The sequence below is a fragment of the Pongo pygmaeus genome, chromosome 7 (assembly GCF_028885625.2).
Source record: "Pongo pygmaeus isolate AG05252 chromosome 7, NHGRI_mPonPyg2-v2.0_pri, whole genome shotgun sequence".
Lineage (NCBI taxonomy): Eukaryota > Metazoa > Chordata > Mammalia > Primates > Hominidae > Pongo > Pongo pygmaeus.
In genome coordinates, this window is record NC_072380.2 from 28,887,928 (window position 1) to 28,909,026 (window position 21,099).

Sequence of the window (21,099 nt, forward strand, 5' to 3'; positions counted from 1 at the left end):
GTCAGTTAATGTCGGTGGGCTGCATCTCTGATAGAACCAGGCCACGTCTGACACTTATGCCACTTCTTTTGAGTCTTCTAACCAACCTGGCACGGTATCCAAATACCTGAACTTTAGGCAGGTACTCATAACTGCTCTTCTCATACCTGGAAAGGCCGGCTCTGGATTTTCTCTCTGCTTTTTATAAAGCGTGAGTCTTTGCTGCTTCCTGCCTCTGACTTCTGCCACTAAGTGAGTGGTGATGACTTGATTAAAACCTACTAAGTTGCACCTTGCTCATTGGGCACCCAATGACTCACTTGCTCTTACTGCTCACTTCTTTTGCAACCCCCCTCAAGGGACCAGCACTGGGCTCTCTGATCAAGCCCTTTCACAGCAGATAGGCTTGACAGATCCCATCATTCCTAGTCAGTCCTAGACAGCATTGCTAGGACATTTAAATAAAATAACCATTTTTGGTTTCTCCTGAGCTCTAGTTTACACTGTTTTTGCATTTCAGATTTTTTTTTTTCGATATGGAGTCTTGCTGTGTTGCCCAGGCTGGAGTGCAATGGCATGATCTCGGCTCACTGCAACCTCCACCTCCCGGGTTCAAGTGATTCTCCTGCCTCAGCCTCACCAGTAGCTGGGATTACAGGTGTGTGCCATCATGCCTGGCTAATTTTTTTTGTATCTTTAGTAGAGACGGGGTTTCACCATGTTGGCCAGGCTGGTCTCAAACTCCTGACCTTGTGATCCGCCTGCCTCAGCCTCCCAAAGTGTTGGGATTACAGGTGTGAGCCACCGTGCCTGGCCCTCAGATGGTTTTTAAAATTTAATTTCACTTGATTCTCTCAAAGGTTCTGTTGCAAGTATGCCTGCTTGGGATGCCTACTTGCAATTCTAAAAAGAAAACTAAATGTTCATAGCCATGGCACATTCATCTCTTGTAATGTCAGTCCTGCCCCATGGTTGGAAGCCTCTCATTTATTCTGTAGCCTATCCCTTGACTGGAGTGGACCCAAACCTTGGAAAATAGAAACCTACTTAAGCATTCCCGTGCCCAGGTTTGGCAAGGTTGGAGATGGCAAACATGAAGTAGTCTTTTCCCTGCTTTAGTGAAGCACTCATTCCCACCGATACGATCGTTCCAAGAGGAGTGATAATGTGCCATAAAGCCAGAGCAGTCAGTTCTGCAGCTGTTCATGTTATGTATTTATTGGGTCACTAAATCCCTGTGTGCTGTTTAGTTGTTAGCCGAGTTGGAGGACTGACTGCTGACTGACTGAATTTCAATCACTCCAACAAGATAATGGTTAAGAACAGCCTGCGCTGGGCATACTACCTAGCATGGCCCGCCAGGGCTAAGACTTGTTCTTAATACTTGCAAAGTTGGCCTGCGTGTCACAGCTCATGCTATCTGACCTGGTAACTGTCGGTTTTGTACATTTCAAAAGCGGTCATCTTTTGTGAGGTTACTTTTGTCTGAGAGCTTCCTATGACCAGTGGCTCTGAGGGTATCCGTGAGTAACGCCCGGTTTAACGCAGAGACTGAGGATCTGTGGGAGAGGCGGTGCAGGTGGAGCCTGAGGCTGGTGTACCAACCTGCATCACTCTCCATGCAGCCACAGCTTAAAGGTGAGCACCTTCTTATGCAATGTAAGGAGAAGAACAGATCTGTGTTTTTATAAACAGTGTAAATTATATGATTTAACATACACATCAAAATTCAATTTCCTGTGGTGGTTTCTAAGTTCATGCTGTTCTGTATATTTTCATATTTTTTCAGCTACTAAATCAATATATAGATTGTAGGTTCAACAGAGGACAGCTAATTATATAAAAATAAGTTTTTATTAACAAATGGGCTCAGAGTAGAAAATGCAGACAGATGGGTTCACTTTACCGTATTTTGGGATCATCTTATTGGGTACAGCACTGTAGGCAAGTAAACGAAACCAAAGGCTGGCTCCCCTGCCCGAGGCCTGGGACTCATGCAAGACAGCCAGCCAGTCTCCTCTGCCTCCCTGACTCCTACGAACCTCTTGGAAAACTGCTCCTGTCCCACTTCTGCCACCCTCCAGCATCTCGAGAGAGCCACAGTTGAGAAGAAAATGAGCCTGAAGTTGAAAGGGAAAGTTCTTGCCTGAAACAGTGCTGGGAATAAGTCCAGACCATTTCCCTCAAGAGCCACCTCTTCACTCCTTAAGCCAGAGGACACCACAAAGACACGGTTAATGGCCTCTCATGCCACTCCTCAGGTGGCTTGTGAGGGCAGCCAGTGAGGGACTGCAGGATTTCAGGGAAGTGGCTCAGATGGCCCACTCAGAACTTCTGTAAGAATTTGAGGACAAGGTCCCGCAGTCGCACTCTGAGCAACTCGTCATTGTCGCAGATGATATGGGTTGAGTCTTCTTCAATCTGGATGAGCGTCTCAGCTTCCTGGAGCAGGACGATATGGCCCTTGGCTGTGTCCTCCACCTTAATATCACTGAAGCCATGCTGCTCCAGAAGAAAAGAAAGGGGAGGGGTGGGTGGACTGCAGCTGTGAGATCTATATATGACACTTTGCAGACTCGGCTGAACTTTCTAGAAACTGACATGTCTCAACACAATTCTTCAGACTAGTCATAGGCCTATGATAGTGATAGTTTCATATACTTGAAAAGAGACCCTAAACATGCAAAATCTCATGCAAAACAGAACAGAATTTTCACAACCTGCCTAAGCTTTTGTGAGTTCTTTGAGGGCACGTCCAAGCACTGTGTTCAGGAGTCTGGGACGCTTAGCTGCTTGCACCATGCCGTTCCCTGGTGACAGCTCCCTCCTAAGTCTCAGCTGTCTGAGCTCCCAGGAAAATGCCAGGTGACACCAAGATACCCCTGTGGGACTTGGCAGAGCCCTCTCAAGAGTGAAGGAGAGAAGGCAGCAGTGCAAACTTCTCAGCTATTGCTAATGCTAAGGACAGAAATTCCTTACAAATCAGACGTGACATGGAAAGGAGGCATGTGCCTGAAACAGACACACAGCAGGTGAAGGGCCTCGGTGTGGGGAGGCCACCTGTACTTCACGGCTGCAGGCTCCCCTAGGGACTTGGACAGGTGCTTGCTCCTTCTGCAGAGAGGAGCCGAGGTGGATGTGCCGGGGTGGAACACTGGGTCAGGACATAGGCTGGGCCAGGCAGAAGGTCCTCATCTTAAGTTTTAAAAAGTCCAGCTTGAGGCCCATCGATAGGGCCCAGGAGCCCTGCAAGGTCTTGGGGGAGGGTGGAAGAGAGCCGCAACCACCCAGCCAGAGCCTTTTCCCTACAGGAAAATCAAAGACAGGTGGAGAAAACCAATCCTAGGAAAGAGAAAGCCTTTAAGATTTGAAAGTCGGCAATTGTGATATTTACATTGGATAGAAAATTCGTAGAAATCTCCTTCCTTGTAATGATTATAATTTGTTGCAGTTCTTGCAAGCAGCAGCATGAAGAGTATTACCTTTAGCCAATTCCTTCTCTTTCCTATCAAAGATTCTATAATCCTAATAAAGTCATCTCTGAAGTCCTGTGACTGAAGCCAAAATTACAACCTTTAAGGTTAGATTTTTTTCTTTTAATCATAGTCAAGAAATCTCATCTCTGGGAGAAGCAGCCATCAGGGCTGCTGAGACAGAGGGGAAGGACCAGTGCCCCCTCCCCCCACTGCCTCCTGCAAATCCTGACACTCAGCTGGAGCCTTGGCTCCCCTCTGACAGCAAGGAGTCATCTGTGGAAGCGCAAGACTCTGGCAGGGCGGGGTCCTTCTTTGTCCTGGCCTCACTACCCTGGCCCACTCGTCACATGTGTGTGTGGAAGCAGCTTTTTCTTCAGTCTGGAGAGGCCTTCTGGTGACCTCGTGCTGGGAGGAAGGATGGGGCACTCCTCACTCTGCTTTCTAATTTTCTCCTGGGTCTCCCAGCAGGACCTTAGACCAAGCAGATGCCACAGGACAGTGGGGACTAAGTGACAAGCAGCAACATCCACTCCCTGCGGCCAGGGGGCCATAGTGAGCCAGGGAAAGGCTGCCACATGTGGAGTTTCCACGGGGCCAGCGAAACCTGCTCACCTTCTCCAGGGTCTGCACGAACTGCTCCACGGGGATGGAACCGCTCAACAAAGGCTTCAGAACTTTGCAGTCCGGTACGTCATCGCTCACCCGCTTTCTCTTCTTCCCGCTCGTGGGCTGGGCGGGCCGAGGAGGGGGCTAGAGCAGAAGGAAAGAGTGGCTTTCATGAGCTTCCTCTCAGCAGCAGGGGCCACCGCGGGCCACATTGAGAGCCTGGGACTATCCTGTCCTCACAGGCCACAGAGCCCCGGCCCGGTTTCCTCAGCCGGCACTCGGTTCGGGTTCCCTGGCTGCCGGGAGCCCCAGATCCACGCGCTGTAATGCTCAACTGTCCAGCTGACCAACACCTTATTCGCTAAGATCTCTGCCTTCTATCAAGATCCATTTTAAAACTTTCAGGTGGTTCACTTCAGTATCTGCTGAGTAAATTCTCCACAATACACTGTCGTGCTGCAGGTACAGTCATGACCCCGTGGCTGGGCACACTGGCTGTGGGGTCAGACCAAAGGGGGAAACCCCAGCTTTGCCACCATCTGGCCAAGGTTAGAGAAGCTACCTACGAAATGATGACAGCAGCGAATTCTGAGGGCTCAGTAAGACAAGGCAGGTCAAGCACCCAGCACAGGGTCTAACAGACTTTAAGTGGTAGCTAGGAGCAACTCTACGTATGGCATAAAGGTGACACAGTCCAGATCTGAAAGGAATTCTTAAGACACAGTGCCTGCCCTGGAGCTGAAGTGCCACCCACCTGTGTGTGGGTCAGTGGCAGGGCCAGGCGCTCAGGCAGCCACAGCCTCACGCAGGTGCCCTCCGGTTCCAGCCCCCAAGGGCAGGGCTGCACCTGCCACCCTGCACATCTCGCCACAGCCCTGCCTCGCGTGGCAGCGCTCCCCAACGGAATGTGCCTGTAGCAGCCCTTGGGATGATGTGCGGCCTCATCTCTGGGCACAGCAGCCTCTCTGAGGCACATGGCCAGGGAAATAATTCTTCAAGAATTCATATGAAGCGCTGTTTCAAATATAATCTGTTAAGTGGTCTGGTTTCTTGCTGGGGAGAGGGTCCCCTGCACTCCCACCCAGCACCCCCTACCTGAAGCAAGTGCTTGTTATCTTTGGTGTGCAGCACGGCCGAGACAGTTGCCAAGGAGATGCCAGGCTTGATCTCCATGGGCACCAGTGAATCTGCGAGCTGAAAGCAAAGGGCGCAGTTCAGGCTGGGGGCCTTTAATGATGACCATTACTCTTCCTTTCATCTGTATTTACGTCACTGCAGTCTAAAAAGACGAAATAACTTTAAAGGTAAACAATTTTTTTTTTTGAGATGGAGTCTTGCTCTGTCGCCCAGGTGACACACGAAGTGCAGCCTTTCATTCATTCTGGCCTTTACTTCACCCTCATCCCCTCTCCAGGTGACTAGTGGCAGGAAGGACGGGGACAGCAGCATGGCGGTTGAGGGAGCTCTCTGCTTCCTGAAAGTCTGACTTCTCCTGATGGTGGGAGCCATGGCTTTACCTGGGGGGTGGTGTCTTTCCGACCACCTGCACCTGATGGGTGCCCTGCCGTGCAGCCTGACCTTATTAGGTGCTCTGTTGCTGGGTTTAGCTGCATGGTTTTTAAGACATGTAGACCCCTACCTAGCCAAGCCACTTTTATTTAAAAACGAAAACATGCAAGAGGCCATTATGTAAACACGAAGATCAATGCCAAACGGGCAGAGGAAGCAGCTTAGGATAGTTAAGCAGATTGGCAAATGGTACGTGAGGCCTGTTTCATGAAATAAGAAAACGGCCTATGGTGAGCGTGAAGCGGCCCTTGCCGAGGAGCAGGGTGTGCGCCAGATCCCGTTCTTCACCTCAGGCCTCCTCCACACGCAGGCCCCTCCTCCCTGCACGAGGCTGGGGTGGGAGCTTTGGGGATGGCGTTCTACACTCTCCCTGGGCAGCCGTGCACTATTTCCAAGACGACTCTGAAGGAGTCTTTATTTTTTTTTTGAGATGGAGCCTCACTCTGTTGCCCAGGCTGGAGCATGGTGGTGTGATCATAGCTCATTGCAATCTCAACCTCCTGGGCTCAAGTGATGTTCCCTCCTCAGCCTCCCCAGTAGGTGGGACTACAGGCATGAACCACCACGCCTGGCTAATTTATTATTGTTTTGTAGATATGGGGGTCTTGCTGTGTTGCCCAGGCTGGTCTTGAACTCCTGGCATCAAGTGATCCTCCTGCCTTGGCCTCCCAAGGGCTGGGATTACAGGCCTAAGCCAATGTGCTTGGCCATAATGTCCATTTTAAAGGCAATCACTGTAGCAAGTTGGATTGAGACAGTTATCTCCATTAATTATCAAAGACATACAATTTGGCTGGGTGTGGTGGCTCACGCCTGTAATCCCAGCACTTTGAGAGGCCACGGTGGGCGGACTGGAGTTTGAGACCAGCCTGGCCAATATGGTGAAACCCCATCTCTACTAAAAATACAAAAATTAGCTAGAATTGGTGGCATGTGCCTATAATCCCAGCTACTCGGGAGGCTAGGGAGGAGAACTGGGTGCACCCGGGAGGTGGAGGTTGCAGTGAGCCAAGATTGTGCCACTACACTCCAGCCTGGGCAACAGAGCAAGACTCCGTCTCAAAAAAACACATACAGCCGGGCACGGTGGCTCATGCCTGTAATCCCAGCACTTTGGGAGGCTGAGGCGGGCAGATCATGAGGTCAGGAGATCGAGACCATCCTGGCTAACACAGTGAAACCCCGTCTCTACTAAAAATACAAAAAATTAGCTGGGTGTGGTGGCGGCTGCCTGTAGTCCCAGATACTCGGAAGGCTGAGGCAGGAGAATGGCGTGAACTAAGGAGGCAGCACTTGCAGTGAGCCGAGATCATGCCACTGCACTCCAGCCTGGGCGACAGAGCGAGACTCTGACTCAAAAAAAAAAAAAAAAAAAAGACATACAATTTAAAATTAGGTATCAGTGTATACTTATATAACTGAAAAAGACTTGAATAAAATTGGAAAATAACTAAAAAAGGACAACATCCAATATTAGCAAGGAGGCAGAAATAAGAGCTGTCTCCAGCTCTGCTGTGGGAGTATAAACTATTGCACTCATTCTAGAGGACAAGCTGGCAATATATAGCCTCGAGCCAGAAAGGGATGTTCATAATCTTTGACCCAGAAATTCTAATTTCAGAAAATTTTCTTATGGAAATAAACATATATGGACAAAGGTTTATGTAAAAGGATGCTCCTAAAAGTGTTATTTATAACACAGAAAAACCAGAAATGAAAATCTATGAAAAAAGGGGCCGGGTGCAGTGGCTCACGCCTATAATCCCAGCACTCTGGGAGGCCGAGGCGGGCTGATCACGAGGTCAAGAGATCGAGACCATCCTGGCTAACACGATGAAACCTCGTCTCTACTAAAAATACAAAAAATTAGCTGGGCGTGGTGGCGGGTGCCTGTGGTCCCAGATACTAGGGAGGCTGAGGCAGGAGAATGGCGTGAACCCGGGAGGCAGAGCTTGCAGTGAGCCAAGATTGCGCCACTGCACTACAGCCTGGGCGACAGAGTGAGACTCCGTCTCAAAAAAAAAAAAAAAAATCTATGAAAAAAGGAACTGTTAAATTATGACAGACCATTATGCAACCATTAAAGCTGAAGCTTTTGAAATATCTTTTTTTCTTGAGACGGAGTCTCACTATGTTGCCCAGGCTGGAGTGCAGTGGTGCGATTTTGGCTCACTGCAACCTCAGCCTCCCGAGTAGCTGCGATTACAGGTGCCTGCCACCACGCCTGTGGCTAATTTTTGTCTTTTTATTAGAGACAAGGTTTCATCATATTGGCCAAGCTGGTGTTGAACTCCTGACCTTCAGTGATTCACCCCCGCCTCAGCCTCCCAAGTGCTGGGGTTTATTACCCCCGCCTCAGCCTCCCAAGTGCTGGGGTTTACAGGTGTGAGCCACTGTGCCCAGCTGAAATATATATATATATTTTGAGACAGAGTCTCACTCTGTCATCCAGGTAGGAGTGCGGTGGCACGATCTTGGCTTACTGCAACCTCTGCCTCCCCGTTCAAGCAATTCTCTGCCACAGCCTCCCAAGTAGCTGAGATTACAGGTGCGTGACACCACGCCCAGCTAATTTTTTTTAGTAGAGATGGGGTTTCACCATCTTGGCCAGGCTAGTCTTGAACTCCTGACCTTATGGTCCACCCGCCTCGGCCTCCCAAAGTGCTAGGATTACAGGCGTGAGCTACCATGCCTGGCCGAAATATCTTAAATGATATAATGTACTTACTGTTAAGTGAAAAAGACAGTGTATGAGGTGTGATTCCAGTAGGCACACACACAGTGAAGAGACAAGGCAAATACATCAAAATCTTAACATTTATCCCTGGCACTGGGACTGATTTTTGCTTTTGTCTTTATCCCTTAGTTATGTTAACATATAATAGGTTTGTATTATTCTTAAATGAATATTTTTAAAATGTCTTAGTTTTAATTTCTCATATAGCAAACATCAATAGACATAACCCACATAAACAAAACCTCTTTGGAGTTCTATTTGTAAGGATGTCTGAGACCAAAAGGTTTAAGGAATGCTGGCTTAGAGAGTTGAAATCTAAACCAAGGCCATCAATCCCAGCCCCTGTAAAATACCAGACAAAAACAATCCAGAGACATCCAGAGAAAGTGAAAAACAAAATCATAACAAAATGATAAAAACATATTAAACATTAAACAACCATAAAGATGGCACCTGGTGGTCCCTAGCAGCCTCTCCAGGCTCATGGAAATGAGTCACATTCAGGAGCGGAGACCTCCAACCCAAGGTCTGGAAGCCATTTCTGAACCTCAAACTCCAAAAGAAGTTTGGGCACACTGGTTTTAACAATAAGTTTTTATATTTCTTTTTCCTGTCTGTTGAAAACACATTCAAGTTGCCTCAAGAGGTGAAAGGAAGCCAGAGGTAGCCTCCAACCGTCCTCAACGCCGTCTTTCAGGAGAGGCCGCGTCCCTCTGTCTCCCTCTCAGAGGAGCGGCCCAAGCGCAGCGTGCCACAGCTGTTCCACATGGACAGCATGCTTTGGCTCTTTCCCTGCTAAAACTGAAGCTAAGAGTTCACAGACCTATAAAATAGTTAGACTTTGATAGACCAAAACCTGCAAGTATGCTCAAGAGGATATAAATAACCCAGTTTACAATCCTTATTTTTTGGTTCCTGTTATCTCCCCCATCTACCTCTGAATTCAGCGAACTCTGACACTCACTCATAACTGAGGTGCAGGAAGGAAGAGAAAAGTCACCACCCTATGGTATTTAGGGACAGAGCGGGTGTCAGCATCTCCACTCCCCAGGGCTCTGACCCGTGATGTGGCCCAGGGGTCACACTGCTGAATGCTAGGTAAGGAGCAGTCCTGACTAACAGCTGTTATTTTATTACTTGAAAAACAAGAAGGCCCTGAAAATCCCCCCTCTTCCTGGTTACTTGGTTAAGGGTCCATGTTCTTTGTTCATTCATACTTGGAGTCTCACTCTGTTGCCCAGGCTGGAGTGCAGTGGTGTGATCTCAGCTCACTGCAACCTCCACCTCCTGGTTCAAGTGATTCTCAGGCTTCAGCCTCCCAAGTAGCTGGGATTACAGATGCGTGCCACCACACTTGGCTACTTTTTTTTGCGTTTTTAGTAGAGATGGGGTTTCGCCATGTTGGCTGGGCTGGGTTGGCCAGGCTGGTCTCGAACTCCTGACCTCAAGTGATCCGCCCACCTTGGCCTCCCCAAGTGCTGGGATTACAGGCGTGACCTACTGCGCCCAGGCTGGTTCACTCATACTTGACATAAATCCAAAAGAAGGCCACCCCTGCACGATCTCCAAGAGCCTCTGTGGAAAGCTCTAGTTTAACCCTAGGAAGGAGAACAGCTCACCTCTGGCATGATCTCGATCTTCTCATACCGACGTTTGAAGGGCAGGGCGAGAACCTCGGCCCGCCGATAGGACATGGCGGGGGGCTGGCAGTCGATCATGAGGTCCATCCTGTGGGACTGGGCTGGGGGCGGCTGGGTGTACTGCTCGGGACACACCACGTGCAGGGGCTGAGGAACCAATGGGACAGGTGAGAAAGGAGGTGTGAAGTACAGTGGTCCCTGCGGAAGGCCCGTTCCTGACCCCGATCCACTCCCCGCCATCACAGGCTCACCACTTCCAGGTCAAGGTGAACTTTCATCCTCTCAAGCCCAATGAACCGTAGACAGGAGAGGGAACGTGAAGGCACTGGGGCAGAAGAATCCCTAAACTGGGGCAGAGGAAACCCCTAAACTGCCTCAGCTTAATTTGTTTTATCTTTTTTACTGTTTACATAAGTTTCATGGTAACTTCCATGTGTCTGCTCCCAGCGGTCTCTGGGCTTCCTCGGGGCACGGTCTTTCTCTAACATTCCCACATGCCTGCTATTATAAGCTCTTGGCTGATTACCAAGAACAGTAGCTTTTCGTGCCGGGCTGGCACTGTGGGTTTGGAGTTTCTGCCGGATCTGCAGGTCAACTGGTATTAGGCAATGGGCACTGCTCGGGTCATGTGCTCACCGTGTACAACTAAGAAGCAGAGACAGAATTTTTTTTTTTTTTAAACAAAATGTCTCTTTTTCTTATCTTGAGAAAAAAAGATTAGTAAACTAATTTTTATTTTGCACAAATATCACCCAAGTGAAAAGAAATGCTGGCAGCCCACAGGGGCACTGTGTCGTGCCTGCTTCTACTTAAGACCTTGGACAAAGCCCTGAATTCGGCTTTCCACCAGGCTGACCGGGCTGAGCTTCCAGAAGCACCTGTTCCTTAGGGCTAATACTTTTCTCCTCCAAACTGCCCTTTGCTCCTCTTCTTGACCTGTCTCAAAGCATCTCATGCCACAGCTGCAGCCTGATGGCTTCTCCCAGGTTTTCCTCATGTAAAGTGGAGACCAGGTGGCCTCCAGTTTCCACGATTAGCACCTGACAGAGGGGGGTCAAGAGCTGGTTTAGGTTCTGGGATTTGAAGTTAATAATGAAAAGCAACACGCCCTTCACCGCTGCTTCTAACATGTGGATGAGCATACAGCGGGGTAGCGAACCATTGCAGACAGGCCCCACGTTTGCTGTCTGCTCTCATCATGCCTAGAGAGTGCCAATATTCTTTCTTCATTGGGCAAGAACATTAATAATCACCAGAATCCGCTCTTGGGGCTCTCCTGGGGTTCTCCGGCTTTCTCTGTTTCTTGTTCCCCTGCCTTAGAGTTTTGTGAAAGGGCCTCTCTCATCCTGAGGTTGAAGGTGCTGTGCTGGGACCCTCGGCCATCATCTCACTCCTGGGAACACCAGGGAGTGGAAAGGGAGAGCTCTTCCTCGCCGGTGTCAGCTGTCCTCCTTGCTAATTCCAGTTCCTCTCCTGACTCTCAAGAGCCAGAAACCCAGCGAGCAGTGGCTGAGCCAGCACAGTGGCTCCTTGCTAATTCCAGTTCTTCTCCTGACTCTCAAGAGCCAGAAACCCAGCGAGCAGTGGCTGAGCCAGCACAGTGGTTCCGTGGCCCTGCCTTCCTGCTATGCGCTGCTCCTGTGCGCGGATTCTCCTGGTCTACACTGCACCCCAGCTACTTCTTCCCTTTCTCCAGGGCAGAAAATGCGAAGTGAAACAAATGACCAAAAACTACCACAAAACCCAAACCCAACAGCACTGTTTGTGGTACCAGCCTACACATGCGACACGGCCCCAGTACGTGTTTCAGTTAAACTGTCTCAGCTTGGTGAGTATGTTTCTAGAATGATCTTTTTTTTGGCAAGGGTGAGAGGGTTTGCTTTTTTTATTATTATTATTATTATTATACTTTAGGTTTTAGGGTACATGTGCGCAATGTGCAGGTTAGTTACATATGTATACATGTGCCATGCTGGTGCACTGCACCCACTAACTTGTCATCTAGCATTAGGTTTATCTCCCAATGCTATCCCTCCCCCCTCCCCCCACCCCACAACAGTCCCCAGAGTGTGATGATCCCCTTCCTGTGTCCATGTGTTCTCATTGTTCAATTCCCACCTATGAATGAGAAAAAATTTTTGCAACCTACTCATCTGACAAAGGGCTAATATCCAGAATCTACAATGAAGTCAAACAAATTTACAAGAAAAAAACAAACAACCCCATCAAAAAGTGTCTGTTCATGAACAGACACTTCTCAAAAGAAGACATTTATGCAGCCAAAAAACACATGAAAAAATGCTCACCATCACTGGCCATCAGAGAAATGCAAATCAAAACCACAATGAGATACCATCTCACACCAGTTAGAATGGCAATCATTAAAAAGTCAGGAAACAACAGGTGCTGGAGAGGATGTGGAGAAATAGGAACACTTTTACACTGTTGGTGGGACTGTAAACTAGTTCAACCCTTGTGGAAGTCAGTGTGGCGATTCCTCAGGGATCTAGAACTAGAAATTCCATTAGACCCAGCCATCCCATTACTGGGTATATACCCAAAGGACTATAAATCATGCTGCTATAAAGACACATGCACACGTATGTTTATTGCAGCATTATTCACAATAGCAAAGACTTGGAACCAACCCAAATGTCCAAAAATGATAGACTGGATTAAGAAAATGTGGCACATATACACCATGGAATACTATGCAGCCATAAAAAAATGATGAGTTCATGTCCTTTGTAGGGACATGGATGAAATTGGAAATCATCATTCTCAGTAAACTATCGCAAGAGAGGGTTTGCTTTTAAGTGGACACAGATGGTTTTCTTTCCCTTCCACATCTGATTTCTTTAGAATGGAAACTGCGGTCAGGGTGTAAAGACCACTCCTTTTCAGTGTGGAGGGGGGCTGGCATGTGTCCCAGCATCCTGCAGATGCATGAGAACTGAAGACAAGAATCAAACGCAGCTAGATCTCTCTCCCCTCACCCCACACAAGCATGAGCCACACCAAGGTGACATGACTATGTGAAGGCACGAGCAGTGTCCTTCATTACCTGCACTTCTTTAAGCAGCTTTGACACCTGGATGAAGTTCAGCCGGGTGTCGATGGGGCAGTAGATGCATTTCATGGCCAGCGGCTGGTAAGGAGCCAGGGCTTCCAGGTAGGAGAAGTCTGGTTCTAGGGAAAGTACAAGAAAGAAATCTTACAATGCAGACTACACAGGAGCTGCCGAGCCAGACGGCGACTGGGGCGCTGAGGGCCCACAGACAGTCAGGGGGTCAGGAGGGAGCCAGGAAGCACACGCGGGGGACGGAGGTCAAAGGGGCCCCGTGGAAGGAGGGGCAGGCTGGGATGGACCCTGTGGGTGGGCTCCAAGCTTCAGCAGAGGCAGATGAGGTAAATGAGGGAGAAATACGTATGTGGGGGAGAAAAGAAAGCTCTTTTTACAACGAAATGCCAAGAAACGATGAAATAAAAACCAAAACCACCATTTGGCAACCATTACAGTTCACTACTTATTCAGATGAGAATCATCAATAAATGCTAAAAATATTAGATACCATTTTGAGGGAGAACAGAATATATATATAGTTTCAAGGAGTCCCCCACAAGGTACTGATTTAATACAATGAGAAAAACAGTGACTTCACAGTGGAGAGGCCTGGCACAGACCCCAGGAACCTAGAATCAGCTCCGAGTTAACGCCCAGGTGTGAGATGCACCCGGAAGACAAGCGCACGGCCCCGCCGCCAGGCCCGTGAATGGTCTGTAGACTGAGACTGTGATGCCCCCCAGCAGGCCCAGCCCCTCTGACCGGGAAGAGTCCTCGCCCTCTGCTCAGCCTGTCTGCTGAGGGCTGCTGCAGCCTGCTTGGCAGGGAACATTCTCCCAACTTGAGGGAGCTGCCCGCCTTGAGCTAGAAGACCTCGCTCGGTCCTAACTGATGTGACGCTTTGATTCCCAGCACAGTCTGTGCCCAGCGACGAGGGACCCTGGCTTAGGCACACCAGACACACAGACGTCTCCACTGTTGTCAGGACAAACTGGCAGAGCTGCCATGTACGTAAATGCCCATTCCAGTGGATCGTGCTTCTCTGAGAATACTGACCCCCTTTTCATGTATCCAGAAGTCACAAAACAATAAAAAAAGGTGGCCCCAACCTCTCCCAGACACAACTTCTGCCCTGGAAGCCCCATAAACCAGTTTAAATGCAAACCCATTATCCAGAGTTGTCATGGGAAATCACATAGTCCTGGTTTCCTTTTAGCTGAAGTAACATTTGTACTAAAGCCAGGTTACCTACGGTGCTGTGTAGATGCTGTCACCACTGTCATGTCAAATGTCGAGTCACCACTCAGCAGCAGGAGCAGGAGACACCAACCTCAGCCTCACTATGTAGGACATTCTCTGGACAACCTCCTGATTAATGAAATCTTGGCAGCTATGAAGTTCTGGGTGTTGTGAATCAATATCTTGTGGCCCAACTTCCTCCACCTTTAGCCCAAAGCGGGCCTGAGAAGAGGAAAGCAGTCCTGGTGACCGGGGCCTCGCCTGACACTTTCTGCCTGGCCTGGTATCAGCAAGAGCCGGCCTGGCACCCACAGCAAAGCCGTGTGTCCTCCTGCTGTGTGAATGCAACTTCCTGGAACACCAACACCTTGTCTGACAATGATGGATCCGGCCAAAGACAAGACCCCTCTGTAATCATCCTGAACACGGAACACAGAACTGTCCTGACCACAGCATAAGCAAACTTCCCGCTATGCCGGCTCCATTCTTCCTGTGTTCTAGATAAGAATGAGTTAAGAAACCCATCGCAGAATGACCCTGCATCCTGACACCACCCCATACAGGGTGACGCCTCACCTCCGCGAACACCCGCGCATCACCGAATACCAGCCTGAGTCCTACAAGGTCTTTTTACCTTGCTTTTATCCACGGTGTGTGTTCCCCTTGCTGAAATGAGGCAATAAACCCAACTTGGTTTGACCACAGGCGTGTTCCTGGTGGCCTCTAGGTCACAAATAAAATCTGGGGGAAGGGCCGAAGCATTCCTGACCCCTGTGCTTCTGGTGTAACTGGACTCCCAGCTCCTAAAGCTAGGAAGGGAGCTGGTGACGACACTTTCCCAACAGCCGCCATGTGCCGGGTGCTGTGCCTGGTGCCCAGAGTGACCCACAGAGGTAGCTACTGACAGTCCCATTTACCATGGGGACAGTCATGCTTGCTGGTGAATTGGCTGAGGTCGCTGCAAGCTCGGCCAGATTTCAAATCAAGGTGTTTTTTTTTTTTTTCTTTTCTTTTTTCTTCATAGCCTGTAAGATTTCTAAAACCCAAGGCCGACTGAAGACCCTAACCCATGGGTATCCAAGCTTTTGGCTTCTTTGGGCCACACTGGAAGAAGAACTATCTTGTGCCACACATAAAATACACTAATGACGACTGATGAGCTAAAAAAAAAAAAAAAAGATCTGTGCATAATTTCCAAGATATCCCCCATCAGAGATAAGCAGAAAAGACCTAGCATTCAAAGGGCTGGGCGTGCTACACTGATAAAATGATACAGTGATTATCTATGTAAACACTTTACTTGACCTTATCAAAGGAATTCTTTCCCCTAAGGGATTTGTCTCCAGAAGAAAATCCATAGTTAGAGTAAACCACAATCAGAAGAGAAAGATCTACCTCTGTAAACAATTCCTAACAGGTAAAACAAGACCGTTACTGAATCACTGCACTTCTTGAAATGGCTGATGATATCCTAGCAAAAAGCACTCGGCAGGATTCTGTCTTGGAGAAATCTGAAAACACAGGCATGAAGGCCTCGCTGGATGCCCAGCTGTCCAATGGCACACGCTGCTTCACTCTTTCTCTGCGGTTTCTTCATTCTTTGGTACCTACAGTATTTATGTCTCACTGCAAACTCCTTCCCTGGGTCTCTACCTTGTAGGTGCATTCACTCATGGCCTCAGTGGAGAGAACCAATTTGTTTCTTTATTTTTTTCACTTACCCGTGAATATGACGGTGTTGAGACTAGATTTTCCCCAGAGCTCCATGAAGTGGACCACGTCCCCGAAGCGGAGGGAAGGGTGCCCGGTGAACACCACACAGGGCTGTCTGAAGTCGTTGCTGAAGTCTCCGTGGATGCTGGGGTAGTGCTTCAGCTTATTGGTCTGAATGAGCTGGAAAATATAGAAAAAATACAAAGAGATGTGAGCCTGCCCAGGCTGAAGGGGGAACCAAAGTACGGGAGGGTGAGTGGGACTGGATCTAAAATACCAACAAAGAAGACAAGCCATGGATTGGGAGAAAATACCTGCAAAAGTCACACCTGAGAGAGGACTGTGACCCAGAATCTATGAACTCCGAAACCTCAGCAAAAAGAAATGAACAGCCCTATTAAAAAGTGGGCAAAAAACCTAAACAGACACCTCATCAGAGAAGAGAGATGGCAAATGAGCATATGAAAAAATGCTCCACACCGTATGTCATTAGGAAACTGCAAATTAAAATGATGAGATACCACTATACACCTGTTATAATAAAATGGCCAAAATCCAGAACACTGACAGCACCAAATGCTGACAAGGATATGGAAGAACAAGGACTCTCATTCACTGCTGGTGGGAATGCAAAATGATACAGCCACTTTGAAAGATATTTTGAAAAATTATGTCCACAAGAAACCTGCACATGAATGTCCTAATTGCTAAAACTTGGAAACAACCAAGATGTGTCCTTCAGCAGGTGAATGATAAAACTGTGATGCATCCAGACAATGGAATACTATTCAGCACTGAAAAAAAATGAGCTGCCAAGCTATGAAAAGACATGAAGGAACCTATTCCTAAGTGAAGGGCGCCACTCCGAAAAGGCAAGGCCCCTATGATTCCAACTGTATGACATTCTGGAAAAGGCAAAACTATACAGATAGTAAAAGGCTCAGCGGTCACCAGGGATTCGTGGAGGGTGAAATGAACAGGCCGAGCACAGAGGATTTGCAGAGTGAGGAAGCTACTCTGTGTGATGATGTCATGGTGGATCCAGGTCACTGTTCATTTGTCCAAAACCATAGAAAGCACAATGCCAAGGTAACCCCTAATGTAAACTCTGGGCTTTGGGCGAGAGTGGCGTGTCAATGTGGGTTCATCGGCTGTAGCAAATGCACCTCTCTGGTGTGGGATGGTGCAGTGGGCAACTACGTGTGTGGGCAGGGGCATATGATTGCCATGAACCTAAAACTGCTGTGAAAAGTAACACTTATTAATTTAAAAAAATACAAGTGAATCTTATTAAAATAGTTTTTACCCAGAATGTGATTTGTGGAACACATGGGCAAGTCAAGTCTTTCTGGTAATACTGACATACTTCCTGGAAACTTATTCAGATTGTTATGGCCTGATTTAGCTGGACTCTTCCTTTATAAGCTGCCTGATACCCCACGCCAGGCCTGAAGTTCTCATTATCACTTCTTGTTTGAAGTACAAGTGACTTTCCCAACACTAGTGAATCACCAAGTCCTGGTGACAGTAACCACATCCGTCACGCCAGAAACACTGTTTGCCAGTACAGGACCTCCTCCTGCAAAGCTAGAGCTGTGTTAAGCTACTGCAGCAACTGAATAAGGACCAAGACCAAAGACTGTGCTTTCAGGGATCATTTCTGTTGTTTGCTACTAGAGAAGCTTCTCTGAATGTGTACAGCATGTGGATGTGTGTGCACACATGCACACATACACGCACACACACATGCACGACAAAGATCAAATTGGCTTTTAGAAATGTGATGTCCTGGTAACACAGACAGTTATATTAAGAAACGGGCCAGGCACAATGGATTACGCCTGTAATTCCAGCACTGTGGGAGACCGAGACAAGAGGATTGCTTGAGCCCAGAAGTTTGAGACCAGGCTGGGCAACAAAACAATACCCTGTCTCTACAAAAAATAAAAAAGTTGTTGGATACTGTGGCTAGAGCCCAGGAGTTTAAGGTTGCAGTAAGCTATGATTGCAACGTTGTATTCCAGCGTGGGTGACTGAGACCCTGTCACTAAAAAAACCCACAAATTTAAAAAAAAAAAAAAACAGCACTTTGGGATGCTCAGGTGGGCAGATCACAAGGTCAGGAGATTGAGACCATCCTGGCTAACACGGTGAAACCCTGTCTCTACTAAAAATACAAAAAATTAGCTGGGCCTGGTGGCGGGCACCTGTAGTCCCAGTTACTTGGGAGGCTGAGGCAGGAGAATGGCGTGAACCTGGGAGGCGGAGCTTGCAGTGAGCCGAGATCGCGCCACTGCACTCCAGCCTGGGTGACAGAGTGAGACTCCATCTCAAAAAAAAAAAAAAAAAAAGAAGCAGGTGCCCCACAGCTTCAAAGCTTTCTTTCAAGTGTACGTTTTGAACCAAGAGTCTCCCCTGCAGCACAACACTTGACAATCATCTCCCAGTGTCAGGCCCATTCAAGGCAACAGCAAAGACAGTTATGACTAGATGGCATCTTGTAACGTCTCAGACACTGTGCCTGCTGCCCAGGCCTCCTTGCCCCACCCCAGCATCCAGAGGGTAGACACCCAGACTTCACAGACCCTAAATATCAACAAGGGCAAAGGAAGCACTGCTCTGGGAGGCTGTTTCATGGATAAAGCAATGGCCTGTGATAGGCTCAATCCTGTGGCCACACGTTGTGCATGAGAGGGCCCTGGGCAACACCTTGAAGTGCAAATGAAGTCACCCTAAGGGTGGGGATGTGGCCAGAATGGGACATACCCCAAACAGAAGCCAAACTCTCTTCACCTTGAAGACCTCATCTTTAATTAAAGAGACCTGGTTGTATTAGGAAGACACTAACACCATCCCGGAGATCTTCATCAGCTGTCGCATGCTTGGATGGAATATGAATAGTAAAGCGGGAGCAAACATCGAATTCCCACTTTCCTTCCAGGTAGTCTGCAAGTTGAACTGACATTCTTTTTATAAACTATATGGCCAAAATCATTAGTTGTCTCAGTTAAATGGGTGAGCGGCTGTCAAAAGGGGTCTATTGTATCCAGAGATGTCAAGGTGAATGTGATTCTAAGAATAGCAGCAGGTCTGTGCACACTTAAGTCACTTTTAAGCATTATCTATAGTTCCTGTAGCTCTACTGATCAATGCACAGAAACTAAGATAAATTCATCATTTTTTGCCAATTGGATCTACCTTTCTAGCCAACTTACTGCATTTGACCAGTGGAAATGAAGCTGTGGGGCAGGAATTCTGAACAGTAATTTGTTACCAGTACTAAGGGCGGAACCATCGTTTCTCATGGGCAATGGTAACAATACCAAGGATTGACTCCCTCATGCCCTAACAATGACAAGTGCACCTGAGGAACCCTCATGGTACAACCACAGTCTACTCACATTCCTAACTCTAAATGGCACCAGGTCATCTGTGACAGGTGCGTGAGTGAGAATGCAATCACACTCCTAGAAAACAAGCTCTACAGCAAGGCTGACTGCAAAGGAAGCAAAACAGACATTCAAGAGCAAGTCCACCACAAGATATTTTGCCACACTTAATTTTCTGACATTTTTATAATATTTCTAGCCTGTGTTTCACTATGGCATTGACACAGCTTGCAAAAACCCTGGCTGCTAAAATACTATTCAGACTACAGGGACCAAAAAATAACTTCTTCAAAACCTTCTACTTGGCATCCTGGTTCATAAAAGACCTATCCTTTACAATATGAAAACAGCAATTACATTTAAACTAATTAGCAGGACATTTGTTGAAATACGTGTTAAATAGTTAACTGTAAAACAAAACAACTAAATCCCTAAACATATCTATCTGCACTGACATGCTTTAAGTAAAAACAGTCTATCTGCCTTAGTTGAGGAGGGGTTGTAAATATGACAATCAAAGAAATGAGTGTGGGGAGATAATCGCAGTTAACATGAATGTATTATAACATAGTACAACCACCAAAAGCAGGAAATGAACAGTGACACAACACTGCCCCCTCTCATCTACACACCCAATTCAGACTTTACCAACTGTTATCAATGCTCCTAACAGCAAACAAACTAGATCTTTCTTCTTCCATTTCCAGATCCAGCCCATGGCCATGGAGTACATCTCTCTGTCACATCTCTTCATTCTCTCAGCAGTTCCTCAGTCTTCCCTTGTCCTCTAGGTCTCTGACATTCTCAAAGGGTACAGGTCAGTTATTTTGTTGAGCATCCTCAACTTGGGTCTGAATGCTCATTAGATTCAGGTGAGGCATTTTTAGCAGCAAGATCACAGAATCATGCGGCTTTCTCAATAATTTGCGTTAAGAGCCACGCAATGTCAATTAGTCCAATTACTGGTGATGTTAACGTTGATTGCATATATGTCAAGTTTGTTCAAACTCCAGTTACTATTTCTCTTTGTAATAAACATGACTTTTGTGGGGACATACTTTTTGGGACTATAAATGATCTAGTTCTTCATAAAATTTTCACCCACTGGTTTTAGCACCCACTGGTGTTTCTTGCAGGAATAAATTACTACTGTGGTGGCTGCCAAATGCTGATTTTCTAATTCTAAGGTTCTTTCCTACATTAATTATGTGAGTTTACTGTTGGAAGAACTTTCCCCTCTTGCCTACATACTCAGTTACCTCACTATGGATGCGGGAGTTTCTGTTATTCAGTGGATTATATTCATTACTAGCATTATTTATTTTGATGTTCCAGTGATCTCAGATGTGGCTTCTGACATGTCCCCATCATTCTCTGAGCATACAGCAAGATCTTACAGCCTCATCTTGTATTTTCCAAAGAGGCCTGGTTCCTTTTAGTGGAGAATGGTATCTAGAAACCAATATCTGGGAGCTAAATGTGTTCCTCAGTTAGTGGCATGTCACTGCTCCCAGGCCCTCTCTGTGGCCAGAGCTGGAAGATACGTATGTGCACAGACACATGTATACACACACACGCACAAGTGGATTTCTTTCTGTGTCTATCTACATATATTGAAAACAGGAGTTCACACCAACACCATCAATTCTATCCAACAGCACAGGATTCATTCCAGCCTTCACTCTTC

At 47.5% G+C, this 21,099-nt stretch overlaps 1 protein-coding gene across 2 annotated transcripts in view; it reads right to left on the bottom strand.

Moving 5' to 3' along the window:
• Nucleotides 1-1,814: 1,814 nt before the first annotated feature.
• INTS9 (integrator complex subunit 9) overlaps nt 1,815-21,099 on the bottom strand; it is a 118,948-nt gene continuing 99,663 nt past the window's right edge. For both annotated transcript variants that reach the window (XM_054499491.2, XM_063669390.1), the window contains 6 exons: nt 16,032-16,203; nt 13,072-13,196; nt 9,987-10,154; nt 5,157-5,255; nt 4,068-4,205; nt 1,815-2,481 (listed from right to left, as the gene is read on the bottom strand). In XM_054499491.2, the coding sequence (XP_054355466.1) occupies nt 2,305-2,481; nt 4,068-4,205; nt 5,157-5,255; nt 9,987-10,154; nt 13,072-13,196; nt 16,032-16,203 (879 nt within the window). In that variant the 3' untranslated portion in view covers nt 1,815-2,304. The remainder of the gene's footprint in view (nt 2,482-4,067; nt 4,206-5,156; nt 5,256-9,986; nt 10,155-13,071; nt 13,197-16,031; nt 16,204-21,099) is intronic.